At 40.0% G+C, this 16,081-nt stretch overlaps 1 protein-coding gene across 1 annotated transcript in view; it reads left to right on the top strand.

Annotated features, from left to right (window-relative positions):
* si:dkey-183c6.7 (urea transporter 2) overlaps window positions 1–15,841 on the top strand; it is a 37,181-nt gene extending 21,340 nt beyond the window's left edge. Inside the window, exons 5-8 of the mRNA XM_067451779.1 lie at window positions 2,806–2,953; window positions 14,295–14,426; window positions 14,502–14,551; window positions 14,649–15,841. Of these exons, the coding sequence (XP_067307880.1) occupies window positions 2,806–2,953; window positions 14,295–14,426; window positions 14,502–14,551; window positions 14,649–14,825 (507 nt within the window). The 3' untranslated portion in view covers window positions 14,826–15,841. The remainder of the gene's footprint in view (window positions 1–2,805; window positions 2,954–14,294; window positions 14,427–14,501; window positions 14,552–14,648) is intronic.
* The last annotated feature ends 240 nt before the right edge of the window (window positions 15,842–16,081 follow it).

Raw genomic sequence — 16,081 nt, 5'->3', positions numbered from 1 at the left:
ACAACGAAATCTCTACAACACAACGGAATCACCACAACACAACTGAAACGAGCCACAACACAACAAAATCTCTACAACACAACGAAATCGCCACAACACAACGAAATCACCACAACACAACGGAATCACCACAAGACAACTGAAACGAGCCACAACACAACAAAATCTCTACAACACAACGAAATCACCACAACACAACGAAATCACCACAACACAACGAAATCACCACAACACAACTGAAACGAGCCACAACACAACGAAATCTCTACAACACAACGGAATCACCACAACACAACTGAAACGAGCCACAACACAACGAAATCGCCACAACACAACGAAATCACCACAACACAACGAAATCACCACAACACAACTGAAACGAGCCACAACACAACGAAATCTCTACAACACAACGGAATCACCACAACACAACTGAAACGAGCCACAACACAACGAAATCGCCACAACACAATGAAATCACCACAACACAACGAAATCACCACAACACAACTGAAACGAGCCACAACACAACGAAATCTCTTCAACACAACGAAATCACCACAACACAACTGAAATGAGCCACAACACAATGAAATCTCTACAACACAACGGAATCTCCACAACACAACTGAAACGAGCCACAACACAACGAAATCGCCACAACACAACGAAATCACCACAACACAAGTGAAACGAGCCACAACACGACAAAATCTCTACAACACAACGAAATCACCACAACACAACTGAAACGAGCCACAACACAACGAAATCGCCACAACACAACGAAATCGCCACAACACAACGAAAGCACCACAACACAACGAAATCACCACAACACAACTGAAACGAGCCACAACACAACGAAATCTCTACAACACAACGGAATCACCACAACACAACTGAAACGAGCCACAACACAACGAAATCGCCACAACACAACGAAATCACCACAACACAACGAAATCACCACAACACAACTGAAACGAGCCACAACACAACGAAATCTCTACAACACAACGGAATCACCACAACACAACTGAAACGAGCCACAACACAACGAAATCTCTACAACACAACAAAATCACCACAACACAACTGAAACGAGCCACAACACAACGAAATCTCTACAACACAATGGAAACGAGCCACAACACAACGAAATCTCTACAACACAACGAAAACACCACAACACAACGAAATCACCACAACACAACTGAATCACCACAACACAACGAAATCACCACAACACAACTGAAACGAGCCACAACACAACGAAATCACCACAACACAACAAAATCACCACAACACAACTGAAACGAGCCACAACACAACGAAATCTCTTCAACACAACGAAATTACCACAACACAACTGAAACGAGCCACAACACAACGAAATCTCTTCAACACAACGGAATCACCACAACACAACTGAAACGAGCCACAACACAACGAAATCTCTACAACACAACGGAATCACCACAACACAACTGAAACGAGCCACAACACAACGAAATCGCCACAACACAACGAAATCACCACAACACAACGAAATCACCACAACACAACTGAAACGAGCCACAACACAACGAAATCTCTACAACACAACGGAATCACCACAACACAACTGAAACGAGCCACAACACAACGAAATCTCTACAACACAACAAAATCACCACAACACAACTGAAACGAGCCACAACACAACGAAATCTCTACAACACAATGGAAACGAGCCACAACACAACGAAATCACCACAACACAACTGAAACGAGCCACAACACAACGAAATCTCTTCAACACAACGAAATCACCACAACACAACTGAAACGAGCCACAACACAACGAAATCTCTTCAACACAACGGAATCACCACAACACAACTGAAACGAGCCACAACACAACGAAATCTCTTCAACACAACGGAATCACCACAACACAACTGAAACTGAAACGCTTGATGCCTAAGGGAACGTCTGCCAATTCCATCATGCAGTTGAAACATATAATTTGTATGAATTAAAATTACTTTTAACATTTAAAAACAGACATGTTAAAATCCCACAACTTTGTGGTATTCTAAAAAATGGACTCAATGCATAACATTGGAATTTGAACATTTAAACAAAACAAAAGTAATTTTAATTAATAAAAGTATACGTTTCAACCACTTGGTGGAATTGGCAGACTTTCCCCTAGGCATCAAGCGCCGTGATTGTGAGTAAAAACGTTTTCGAGTATAAAAATGCAGCTATAATGCATGTAGGTGATTTTAAGTTGATATTTCATGTCGATATACAATGGTTACACACTTAAAACTAATCGTAGTGTTTATGTCTTTGTAAGACTGGCCAATCTTTAGATGGCAAGGAAAACTTGGCAAGGAAAACTAACTTTACTGCACTCCGAGAGCCCTCTCGTGGTCGGGAGCATTTACGTCATGTTGTGGCGATTTCGTTGTGTTGTGGTGATTTGTGCTTAATGGTAGGCAGTTAGCTTCCGATACACGCTGTTAGCGGTAGACCAATCGTAACAGATCTAGCCAATCAGAGCAGAGTAGCTCATGGAAAGGAGGGATTTAGAGACTGATTCATCCGACGAGTCATTTGTGAATCACTGAAAAATGTGATGTGCAGCAATGTATGTTATAAGAAAATGAAAGGGTTTTTGTCCTTTGATGCATGTAAATCTGTTGTAGGAGACCTGTACGTCTAATACAGTACCTTTTGTGCTCTCAGAGCAGACATCAGTAACCTAATGTGGAACAGGCTTCATCTGCAGGTGTGCTTTGCTGTTTCCCTCAGCTCCTGCAGGGGGTGGTGCTGGGCATAGGGCAGATCTTTGCGTGTGAGAGTCTGGGCCCATCTCTGCTTATCCTGGGTGCTGTTTTCCTCTTCTCACCCATTCTGGCCGTCCATGCCCTCCTGGGATCTGTCATTAGCACAGTGGCAGGTAAGTCAGGAAGAAATAATAAAACCCTGTTTTTGCAGGGTTATTATTTTGAAGGTCACAAATAATCTCTCAAGAGTTTCTGCTAGACAGCAATAAGACTGAATGAAGACCAAATCGAGATGTGATTTTTCAAGATAAGTCGGCAAGATCTAAATATTAAAACATTTTAATTAAAATTTACAAGACCATATTATCTGGAAAATGCTAAGAAATGATACTCAGACATAATTGAAAACACTTTTTAACTATGATAGAGGCACCTCCAAGCAATATAAATGCTCTGTCTGTACGTGTTTAAAAGGATTTGGAACAGAGATGCATGCAAGAACGGAACAAGATTTTGAACAAACATTTGTGGTTAAATCTCGTCTGGGGTTTTGTGCTGAATATTCTGGCTGTATAGCAGTGATTTACTCAGCCGAAGCAGGCTGCAAACAGATTTCCTCAAACGCCCACAATGCATAAGATGATCACTTGCGCCTGCTGCTTGATAATTAGCCAGTATTACTGCTGCGTTTGCCACCTCAAGACCATGAAGGTGTTTTTACTGTCACTCATTCTCTTTTTCATACACAGATACAGTCTCTCTTTCTCTTTTATATTTTATATACACAGCCGTACAGAGACATATGAGTCATAGCAGACACAAAGACACTATGGTGTGTGTGTTTGTGTGCGTGTGTGTGTGTGTGTGTGTGTGTGTGTGTGTGTGTGTGTGTGTGTGTGTGTGTGTGTGGAAGAGACTGATGTAAGATACCTCGTCTCCAGCATAGCACCCACTCACTGTTTCATTGCATCCCCTGTGTGATTCACACTCACAAACTTCAAAGCTCTCATGTAATATTCCATAAAGGAGCAGCAGAGAGTCATTGGTCTCTTTGGGGACTCTGCAGTGTATCCATGTGTAGCTGTTTTTCTCCAAAGTAGTGAGGAGGTTGATTTTAGAAAGGAAATGCCCCATTTCTGTCTCTTTCCTATTGTCTCTTACTCTGTCTGTGTGTCAGCAGAACATTGACATTTAGTTCGGAAATGGTTCAGAATGTGACGAAAGAACAAGAGAAAGCAATGCTGGATTGTTGGATTATAGATGGGGCCAGTGCCTCAATATGTCAGGGGCCTTTAAAGTCTCAGGATGCATTTCAAATAATGCATATAAATCAGCATACTATAATTATTTCTGAAGGGGGGAAGGGAGCAGTGGTGAATTGTATAGTGTAATGTATCTAATAGTGATGCATTTGAATTTTAGCCCAATAAATAATTAAATGGGTTAATGTGTATAAAATAAACATAGTAAAATAAACTAAAGCATAATCTTCAAACTCTTAAAGGGACAGTTCACCCAAAAATAAAAATTACCCCATGATCACCATCAAGCCATCCTAGGTGTATATGACATTCTTCTATCAGACAAATACAATCAGAGTCATATTTAAAACATGTCCTGGCTAATACAAGCATTATAATGGCAGTGAATGGCAGCCCAAAAATTGAAGACCAAAAACAAACGCATCGCTTCGCTTTAGAAGGCCTTTATTAACCCCCCCAGAGTCGTGTGGAGCACTTTTATAATGGATGGATGGATGCACTTTTTTAGGCTTCCATTAACTGCTGTCATAAAGCTTGGATTAGCCAGGACATTTTTTTATATAACTGATTGTATTGATCTGAAAGAAGAATCTCAGGTAAAGTAAACATTAGAGATGCTTTGCCACAAGCTGCAATTGTAGGAACTACACCAACTATGGTAATGTGGATCGTCTTCAGAGATGGTATTCCTTTGAGCATCCACCCTTCCGCATCATCAGCAGGGATCTCAGTGTCTCAGGTGTTTCGCCCCTTAACCTGAACACCTCGTCTGGACATGGTTAGTCTCTCTTCCCAGGGCACCCTGAGCTCAGCAATTATGATGGTTTTCGTGCTCTTAGATATCAGGACCATATCTGGATGGAGAGTGGTCATTACTACCTCCCGTGGGAAGACAAGGTTCCTCTTCAGGTCCACTCTCAACTCCCAGTCAGAAGCTCGTTGCAAAATAGAGGGTGGGTTCTTAGCCACCTTTCCGGACTTATGAGCCTTGTCTCCTTCTCTCACAAAAGTTATGGCTTCGGGCAGATGGGCCTGCTTGTTGTTATTTGCCTTGACTCACCGTGGTTCCACCTATTTTGCGATTTCCGTGAGGACCTTGTCGTGCCTCCATCTGTACCGCCCTTTTGCCAATGCCCTTGGACACCCGGTCAGGTTGTGGTTCAGTGTACAGGAGGCTGCTCCGCATTGGTTTCAAGATGGATCTTCCCCTCCGCCCCAGCTACTTATGTTTCTTGGAGTTGACAGCAGGTCAGTCACCAAGCGCAGGAGAAAGCTCAACTTCCCTTGGTTAGTCTGCCACAGTTCCTTTCATGACAGTGGTCGCTCCTGTGCCTGGTCCCACTACGTCCATCGACCTTGGATTGCAAGCTCGATCACTTTTACCTGGCACTCCTCTTCCGCTGCCTCCCGGATTCTTTGCATGACAAGACCTCTTCTGGCTCTGGCATCGGCCCTGCTCCACCTCTTCTCACTGTAGTGCCCCAGGCGTCCCTGACACAACACTCCCACAATTTCCTGATACTTCCAGTGGGATTGTGGGTGTCTCTGCTTTCGGGGGCCTCTGCACTGCATTCCTCCTGCCTTTAGAAACAAATTCATAGCTACTATAAAAAGGGCCACAGAAATTGTGCATCCTGCCATGATGCCATTCTCAAGCCTTTGCCATTTGGTAGTAACGCTTCCCACGGTGAACCTCATCTGCAGCGCATCTATGTGTGCCATTACTAGCTTAACTACCTCTGATGGAACACGGTAGTGATCCAATGCCTTTCGGATCAGCTGGTGTGGGACGCTTGGGTAGGCTTTAGGAAGGTCCTGCCAGACAAAAGAGAGTGTGTTGTTGTTACTCTTGGCTTCATTGATGAGCTGGCTAATCACTGCTGTGGACTCTAGGCAGCCAGAATATCCCGGTACTCCTACTTTTTGGACACTGGGATCGATTAACTCATTAGCGTGCAGGTATGTTGTTCGCATTTTGGTGATGATGGACCAGAAGATATTTCCCTCTACATCTAGCAGGGGAATCTCCCAAAACTGGTCTAGTCTCATGGAAATTAACTCTTTTGGCACAAAGCAGCCCTCAGCAAGAGTCCAGAGCACAGGTTCCAGCTTCTTCTTCCACAGTGTTTGTAGGAGAGCCTCTTCAGCAGCAGTGGGCAGCATTTGTAGATTTTATAGGTGGTGCCTGATTTTCCTGGTGCTGATCCCGCCTGCACTTTTGCTACCACTGCCCTCACTTCATCCATGATGAAATCTTCCATGTTAAAAGGAGTGTGTGGTGTAAGAATCGGTAGTTTGAAGGGACACTCACCCAGAGGAGCAGCCTACCTCTAGAAGAGTGTGAGTGTGCAGCCGCCATGCTGTTATCTCCTCCTTTGCACATGACAGAGTCCCACCCTTGGGCACTTCTCCTTCTGCTTCTCCTGTAAAGCTGGGTTAGCCTTTTCCGTGTCTCTGTGCTGATCTCATCGAGGGCTGCTCTTGCCTCGTTCCTTGCTTCCCGCCACCTTCTCTTAAGTGTTTTTAATTCTTCTTGCAGCTCTTTGATCTGCCGTTGTCTCCTGCTAGGTCCTGATTGTGGCCTGGGAGTCTTGACTTCTTTTGTACCAAAGGTGTTGTGGCACCCCTGGTACACAACTTCAACCATAATCCTTATCATCTTGGCTGCAACTCCTTTCAGAGTGTTTTCCAAGATGGTATTTAGATCGTCATCCAGTTGGGCCCATCTGCGGTCTGCTGCTGGTGGTAGGCTTAAGCGTGGCTTCCTCTCGAAGTCTTCCAGACTTTTAGGATCAACGACTCTTCCTGTGCTCTGAGTAGGTTGAGCTGGGAGGTCTGGGTCACTGTGGTTTGCCTCTGGTCCTGGTCCTGGACAAACACCCTTAACAAACTCAGAGAGGTTACTTTGCATAAACTCAGGTGCCCTGCATTGCTGACCCTGCTCTTTGCACTTGGATTTGCCTTGGTGGATTTTAACACCATGCTCATATACACACTCATATACACCTAGGGTGGCTTGAGGGTGATCATGGGGTAATTTTCATTTTTGGGTGAACTATGCCTTAAGAATTTAAAGATTATGCTTTAGTTTATTGTACTATGTTTATTTTATACACATTAACCTATTTAAGTATATGCTTATATGCACAAACAAATGTAGATTTAATTACATGTTATTTGTGCATATTTTCATATGCATATTATTGTTCCCTATCTAAGTTTGTAAATTGATTTTGTTCAATACATTTAAATAAATAAGGATATAAAAATAAGAAAACTATGGAAGCTTGTATCTGCCACAGGAAAAAAAAATACAAAAAGGTATTAGCAATTTTTTCTCTCACAATTCAGACTTTTTTCCCCTGCAGTTGCGAGATTACTTTTTTCTCCTCAGAATTGCGTGATATGAACTTGTTATCTTATAAAATGTTTTATTCCATGGTGGAAACATGCATCCATATTTTAAATTACAATTTAAATTTCACAATATTAATTTTGCAGATTTTTGCAGCTTTAGAATAATACAATTCTTTCACAAATATAAAAAATCGTAAATAGCCCAAACTTTTGAAAAGTGTACAGTGCAAGAATTATAATAGCCTATAAGACTACCAAAGACCAGTTATCTGGAGACTGTGTCTCACACACACTCTCTCTGAACACTCTCACCCTGTAATCAATATAACTCCCATCCCTCATCTACCATCCCATCTCCTCTTTTTTTATTGATTAATGGTTTACTCTTTTCTCCCTGGTGTAGAATTTCTCTCTTACTACAGTTTGAAATTACATCTGTATTTTACAAGACAAAAGCTACAGAGACAGACTCCCTTTACAATATTGAACTTTCAGAGTTCTTCACAATCAAGAACAAGAAAATGTGCTGCGTTTGCTGGTCTTATATCCTAAATAATGATGAACCTCTTGATCATCAACCTCATGAGCTGAAAATAAATATTATTCGAGCTGGGGTTTTTTAAATGGTTTATTTAAATTATGTTTATAATTGGTAACAGTGTTGCCAGAATTTGGGTCTAAATAAAGCTTAAATATACTTCTTTAATATTTTCTAGCAATAAACATAAAAAACTTTATATTAATTAAGTCACAATAAGATTAAAAGGAGGAACAGATCTTTTCCTCCATATTGTGATGTACATCATTTGGCTCTATCAAATTTGTGAGATGGGGCGTTGCAATTGAAAATGTATAGGCTTACAGTCGATTGAGGAGGAACCGGGTTTAAGCAGACAAAGGCAGACAAAATCATTTTCAACTAAAAACGGAAAACATTTTAATGCGTTTTGCTTTTGACTCACTATGGGCTTTTCCTTATTCTTCTCCCTTGACTTTATCGGGCTTTAAATGGACTGCATTTATATAGCGCTTTTATCCAAAGCGCTTTACATTTTTGCCTCACATTCACCCATTCATACACCGACGGCGATGTCAGCCATGTAAGGCGCCATCGGCTCGTCGGGAGCAGCTGGGGTTAGGTGTCTTGCTCATGGACACTTCGACACTTGGTCAGGTGGAACCGGGGATTGAACCACCAACCTTCTGGTTTGTAGACAACCTACATGAACCACTGAGCCACTGCTTTATGCATCTACATCCCCCCAACTGCCTCATATAGTAAAAGATTGCCTGCAAGCGTCTCCTCCTGTTTATACGGTCATTTCTCTACTGTGCAACAGAGTCGCATTGGTTATGATGCAATCATTAGCCTATTTTTACAAAAACAGCTTCTTCGGGGCGATAGTGTAAGATGCAAGGTAATGAAGCCTTTAATACATTGTTGTGTTTCTTTATAAATAAACAATGAACAAATGGAGAAATGACTTGGATGTAAAGTTATTCACTGTCAAAGTGACGCAAAAATGAATGGGAGTCAATGGGATGCTAATAGCAGGTGATGGCTTGGTTAGCAATATCCGTCCCTACGGGTGGAACGCTTTCTGAGTGCTAGATAATCCCCTTGGTATTCATTTCTACTGCTTTTGTTAAACCTTTGCGGGAACCACTCACAGACTGGCTTATCCACGTGACGCACTATTGGTGGGTTTAACACGATGGGTCGTTGCCTGTTGATCACGCCTCTAATGGTCTGATTGGTTGAAGGACTGTCCAACTGCATAGAGTCATTTGAATAATACTAGTTTATCACACTTCTTGTGCAGTAGAAAATACGGAGCAGACTTCCCAGACCAATGTTCAATCTTAAATTGAGCTTGGTCTGGTGACAGCCAGACAAGTTCACGACATCACCTGTCTATACAATACAGTGAGAATCGCATGGATCCGTGAAAAAGACCAAACACTGACTGCTGTCGGGCCAGTAGTTGCCGATGTCACACACCTATACTGACAAGTAAAACAGTTTTCACAAATTTGAGGAGATAATATATTTTTTTCTCCAAAATGTTGCACTTTGAAACCCGTTTGCATTTTGTGGCCCTTAAAACACTGCTGTTGTGTGAATTAATGGACAAAAATGCAACATTTTAAATTGAAAATGGTGCTGTGTAAAAAGCCCCTAAGAAGTTACTTTGGCTTTACAGAATAATATGAGCAGCAAAGCAAACCTTATTAGGAAATGATGTGGTGTGATTTATCATATGTGATTCACTTCCTTCCTACAATAAAGTCTAATCTATAGTTTACAGCAAATGAAGTTAATTGTCACAACCTTCTACACCAAAACATTTTTTTTTTATTGTAGTAGTGGTTTAGTTTCATTGCAGGAAGAGTCGTAAGAATGTATAATAGTACTAAAGGTAGTTTATATTTGTTTGTCTAAATCGAAGCATGGGGCCCCTAACCTTGTTACGCAGTATTCACTGAGATCTGGTGTTTAGCAGGCACAGGCAGGCTGTTCATGCTGTCCTCTACATGACTCATAGTATAAACCCACTAAAGTTAGCATGGGTTCACAACTGATGATCCCGCACACATTTATGCGCAAACAGGAGTTCGTAACCATGGTGATATGAAAAACAGGAATAAAATGAATCCATTCTGGGTCACAGATGTTGAATTTAGGTTATAGAATTGCTTATATATAGCACATATTAATGTATTGTAAGCATTATAACTGCATCAGATAGAGAGAGAGAGAGAGAGAGAGAGAGAGAGAGAGAGAGAGAGAGAGAGAGAGAGAGAGAGAGAGAGAGAGAGAGAGAGAGAGAGAGAGAGAGAGAGAGAGAGAGAGACAGAGACAGAGACAGAGACAGAGACAGAGAGAGTGTGTGTGTTATGGAAACACTAGGAAAAAAACATGCTTTGTGATTCATAGCATTCACTTTGGAAATGAATAACCCTGTGTGTGTGTGTGTGTGTGTGTGTGTGTGTGTGTGTGTGTGTGTGTGTGTGTGTGTGTGTGTGTGTGTGTGTGTGTGTGTGTGTGTGTGTGTGTGTGTGTGTGTGTGTGTGTGTGTGTGTGTGTGTGTGTGTGTGTGTGTGTGTGTGTGTGTGTGTGTGGGTGTGTGTGTGTGTGTGTGTGTGTGTGTGTGTCTTGCATCTATTCTTCAAATCTCAAACTATTTCAGTGACACAATAATCATGAAAAAATACAGAAAATAGAATTTTTGCACATAACATAGTATGTTTTACAATTAGTAAGTCATGTATGGATATTTACCAATTAGCAATGGCTTGAAATCTGGAAATCTGTCAACGGCCATGTGTGAGAATATATAACCATGCAAACTAATTTATACTACACATTATTTATGAAAGGAAACAAGTGTGTGTGTATGTCTGTGTGTGTGTGTGTGTGAGAGAGAGAGAGAGAGAGAGAGAGAGAGAGAGAGAGAGAGAGAGAGAGAGAGAGAGAGAGAGAGAGAGAGAGAGAGAGAGAGAGAGAGAGAGAGAGAGAGAGAGAGAGAGAGAGAGAGAGAGAGAGAGAGAGCAGACGGTATGACCCTCCTGGGTCACATTACTGTGCTGTTCAGACGGGAACGAGAAAGAGAGAATTCTGGGTGTGTCCTTCATGCTGCAGCTGATGCTAGGTTTTCCTCTCAGAGCTCTTTTATTGGCATCTTATACTGAGGAGTCCTTCACAAAACGAAACATAAAGAGTCCCAAAAGTGCAGTGAGAAAGATGAACTCACAGAGCTCATTTTCCTATCAGTGCCCCTAAACACATTAGTTGGTTATTTCTAATATTCTATTTTTTAAAATTATGATAAGGGAGTACTTAGCTTTATGAATGTTCCTCATTATCTGCCTCAGTGGTGTAGTGATGAGAAGAGTTGAGGATCTGTTAGAAAGCAGCCTTTATTCAAGACAAACTTTTTTAAACAGGAAGCCAGTGGCAATAATCCCAAAATGACGACATAGGGAAAAAAAGAGACCAAGAAACAGGTAACGGTGATTAGTTGTCATGCTGACTAACAAGGGTAGCTATAGAAACTAACTGAAGTTGAACCATAGGAACTGAACACAGGCATAGCAAGAATATCAAAAGAAAAGTCCAAAACTAAACACAGTGAATCATGACTTGAACCTCATGACTTGAACATTTTTTCCCCTGTTTATTTTATATACACTACAATTCAAATGTTTAGGGTCTGTAAGATTTTTAAAATGTTTTTAACTCTTTTGCTTGCACAGGTTGCTTGCATTTATTTGATCAATTGATGATTGTTGTTACAGTAAAAACAGTAATACTGTGAAATATTATATTTAAAATAACTCTAATGTAATTTATTCTTATGTATATTTTTTATATGACCCTTCAGAAATAATTTTGATTTACTGATTTGCTGCTCAAGAAACATTTCTTGTTATGATCAATGTGGAAAATAGTATGGAAAATATATATTTTTTTAAGAATAGAAAGTTTGATTGATGTTTGATCCTTGTTGGATAAAGGTATTAATTCTTTCTTTAATTTTTTTTTAAACATCTTACTGTCCCCACACTTTTGAAAGGTAATTTTGTAGCTAACTGCTGCGTAGATCTAAATTCAAAACCACGGTATTATTGCAATCATAAATCCAAGATAGTTGCTATAGTCAAACTGATTAAACATGAATAAACAGATAAACCATTCAAGATAGCCAAACAGACAGCCAGGCAGCCAGATAGGCCTACATATAGACATAGAGACAAACAGACAGACAGACAGACAGACAGACAGGCAGGAAATGTGCCAGTTCTGATATACAAACTAATTGTGATTTTGACATTTCTTTGTTTCCGAGAGAACAAGAGCTCCTGAGAGTCTACATTTTATGAAGGCAGCTGCACAAATAAAATGAAGGTAAACTGAGGAGAAGGTGAACACTGCTTTCGCTGAAGGTTAACTGTTGAATGACAGAGAACTTGTATTATTTTAATCTTCTAGGCTATGTATATTCCAAAGCCCTGTCTGTTTAAAAAGACAATAAATAAATAAATCAAATGTGATCATGTGACCATGCGAATAAAAATATTGTTAATACACTGTAAATAAGACCTAGACACGTTTTTGTATTTATCAAATAGATTCATGCTGTGGAAAAAAAACAGGAAAAGAGAAAACATTCGAGATGAGAAACAAAGAAAACAAAAAAAAGAAAGCTCTAGGGAATGGTGGGCGGTTAGTGAAGTCTAAGGTTTGGACAGCAACCATGGACTAAAAACTATATTCTTTAATGAATAAACACTGCCACCTTCAGATCACGAACAGAACTACAACCATGAACCCAATTCCACATATGCCTTAGTTTAGTCAAACAAGGGTTGCTTGACTACAGTGGTTCAGGCTGGCAGTTGTCAAAAGACTAAATAGGTAGCAAAAGACTAAATAGGTAGGACTTCAAAGTCAATACAGTATAGTGCATCATTTGTAATAGAAAGAATTTAATGACAAAATCTGGTTATGATTTCTTATAGTTACAAAATATATGCGTGAGATGATAAAAACTTTACAATTAAAGGGTTAGTTAACCCAAAAATGAAATTGATGTCATTAATGACTCACCCTAATGTTGTTCCACACCCGTAAGACCTCCGTTCATCTAAGGAACACAGTTAAGGATATTTTATATTTAGTCCGAGAGCATATGGAAGTGTACACTATACTGTCCATGTCCAGAAAGGGAATAAAAACTTAATCAAAGTAGTCCATATGTGACATCAGTTAGTCAAAGCTACACTGTGTAACTTTTTTAGTTTATTCTTAGCTAAAAACACTTAGTTCTTTCAAAAATATATGTGCTCATTAATGTATATTTACTTCTTTCAAGTAATAAAGTATTCTCGTAAGTTTATAATATGCCATTGAAAATACATACGGGTGAGGGGTTTGAATGCTGGTCGCCATGTTGCCCCTCCATCTTGAAAGTACATTAGCCAAAGAGGGACATACCCGTAAATTCAAGCTTCGCCTTTCGTGTTTTTACACTCGATGGCACCGTGTCGAATGTGAAGAGGGGGATTGCCATGCTAATCTTGGACTAAATCGGCGGGATAAACGGTTGTCTTTCAAACTCTCTCTGCACGCGATAGGATAGTGCTACAACCAACCAGAGCAACGAAGATGAAGCGGAGCTTGTTGATAGATTAAACATTCGCCGTATCCGGTCGGCAAAACTCCGAACACATCTTCCCTTTTTAAGTATGACTTCAGTGCCGTTATTTGTTCTTTTCTCAGAGAAAATCTTAACTCCAAGTCTTCCAGAGTCGCGGTCAGAGCTAATTAAGATTAATCAGATTAATTTTGCTGCCGCTAAGGTGCGTCTAGATTTCTAGGCTAGAAGAAAAATACATTTTTGTCCAAAAATAGCAAGAACTACAACTTTATTCAGCATTGTCTTCTCTTCTGTGTTGGTTTTCAATCCTCAAATAAGGATTTGAATGGTTATGAATCAGTGTATCGATTCATGATTCGGATCACCAATGTCACGTGATTTCAGCAGTTTGGCGGTTTGACACGCGATCCAAATTATGAAAACAGTGAAGCAATTGCCTTTGTTCAATTTCAAATATCAAAATTGAACGCATAGAATTGTGGGATATCAAAGGCAGTGAAGGATACATCTATGCTGCCTTCAAAACTCAATCAGATGATTGTCTCTCAGGAGACAGGAAGTGAAGCTAACATCATATTCGGACGTGCCTTGATGCTTTCCTATCTTGAAATGTTTTCATTGATATCTCGTGATTTTGGGGCAAGTAAGTCCATATGAAGTGCGCTTTTTGAGAAAGGGCCTTCTAAATTCATGGTCAATAACTGGACTGAAGTTCTCCCTCTTGTCCTCTGCAGGCATATCTATGTCAGTGCAGAACAGCTTTCTGTATTCAGGCCTCTCGGGGTTTAATGGCGCTCTGGGATGCATGGTCGTGGGGTCATTTTTCATATTTAGTTGGAGAACACATCTCTTATCCATTGCAAGTGGTGAGTAATGCACAGATACATCCTTTGTAGTGCTGTTTTAATTTTCTACAACTAAATGATTTATTCCCTCTGCAGCCTTTCTTTCAGCTTACACAGACATTGCCTTGAGCAACCTGCTAGGAATTGTGAGTACTCACACACACACACACACACACACATATGCACACTCCTCTGGGTTTCATATTCAGCCAGTGTTCATTTGTATCGCTGTCACCTGTGCAGGTGGGTCTCCCAGCAAGCAGTTGGGCTGCAACTTTGACAGGCACTCTCATGCTGTTGCTGACAGGGGAAAACTTAAAAGAATACAGAATCCCTACTGGAAAAGTAACCTCACCAGAACAGAACTTGCGCTCACATAAGCAATGGTCTGCGGCTAATACGAATGCAACTGATGTATAGTGTTTACATAAATTCATATATAATATAGAACTATAGGTGACACCATGTAATAAAAATCATTTTTTAAATTCCTTTTCCAGTTTTTTCCAATTGCTAAAACAACAAAAAATGATAGCACAGCACAATTATTTAAACTGCTTTACACACATTTTGCAATTCAAAATGGCACTTTTTAAATGCACTAAACACAGGTCTGTGCATAAGACACAACAATATGACATGGGTTTTTGTTTTTTTACTGTCATTTAAAATGACACTACATGAGCTAATTGGCCAACACACGTGCCGCCTGGCCAAACACCTCACTGGTTCATTGTTAACACTTCAATTAGGATGTAAGCACTATGAAAAGACCACATGAGCACTTTTTTTTTTACGACAATGGAAGACGTTGTAGAGAGGGGAAGAGGAAGTGGGAGGATGCAATTTTCTTTTTCAGTTTACAGTCTTTTGTGGGCATATTTTTGTTCAGTCCAATGTAACTATATCTGCTGTGCAAATGTTGCACTGACAAAAAAATGTTTCAACAGCATTTGTGCATGTGCAAAAATGTGTGTGCAATCTGAAAAATTTTCTACAATTTAAACTACATATTTTAGTACTATGGCAAAGCATACTAAAGATGAGTGCTTTTCATTATGCCTACAGTGTGTAGTTGGTTAGACAAAAATATGAATGATTGTGTAATTAATAATGTAGTTTTGATTGGTGTTTAATTTTGCAAGATATATGAGGTATTTCGCCGTTTGGGTGTGTGGTTTTGTGAATTGTGTTAAGTATTTTGATAAAAACCAGCCTAGTTTGCAAAACTGTTAGCCATTGAAAAAAACTGTATTCAGCAAGGCTGCGGTTTCTACAAATATTAAGCAGCTCAACTGTTTTCAACATTAAGGATGATATTAATAATAATCAATGTTTCTTTGGGAACAAATCAGCATATTATAATGATTTCTGAAGGATCATGTGCCACTGAAGTAATGACTAAATTCAGCTTTGCATCACAGGAATAAATTACATATTAATACATATTATAATATTGGTTCACAATGTTACTGTTTTATGCATTTGCATTTCAAGTGCATGTATCATTTTAACTTTTGAACCTGTGTGTGTGTGTGTGTGTGTGTGTGTGTGTGTGTGTGTATTATCATGTGCTGGGGCAGTACCCTAAGGTACAAAAGTGAAAAGGTACATCTTTGTACCTTACTCAACCCTAAATGGTACATATTAGTAGCTTAAAAGGTACATATAAGTAC

Source organism: Pseudorasbora parva, chromosome 1 (assembly GCF_024679245.1).
Source record: "Pseudorasbora parva isolate DD20220531a chromosome 1, ASM2467924v1, whole genome shotgun sequence".
In the NCBI taxonomy this organism is placed as follows: domain Eukaryota; kingdom Metazoa; phylum Chordata; class Actinopteri; order Cypriniformes; family Gobionidae; genus Pseudorasbora; species Pseudorasbora parva.
Note: the sequence above shows the minus strand (reverse complement) of the source record. Positions and strands in the feature narration are given on the sequence as shown.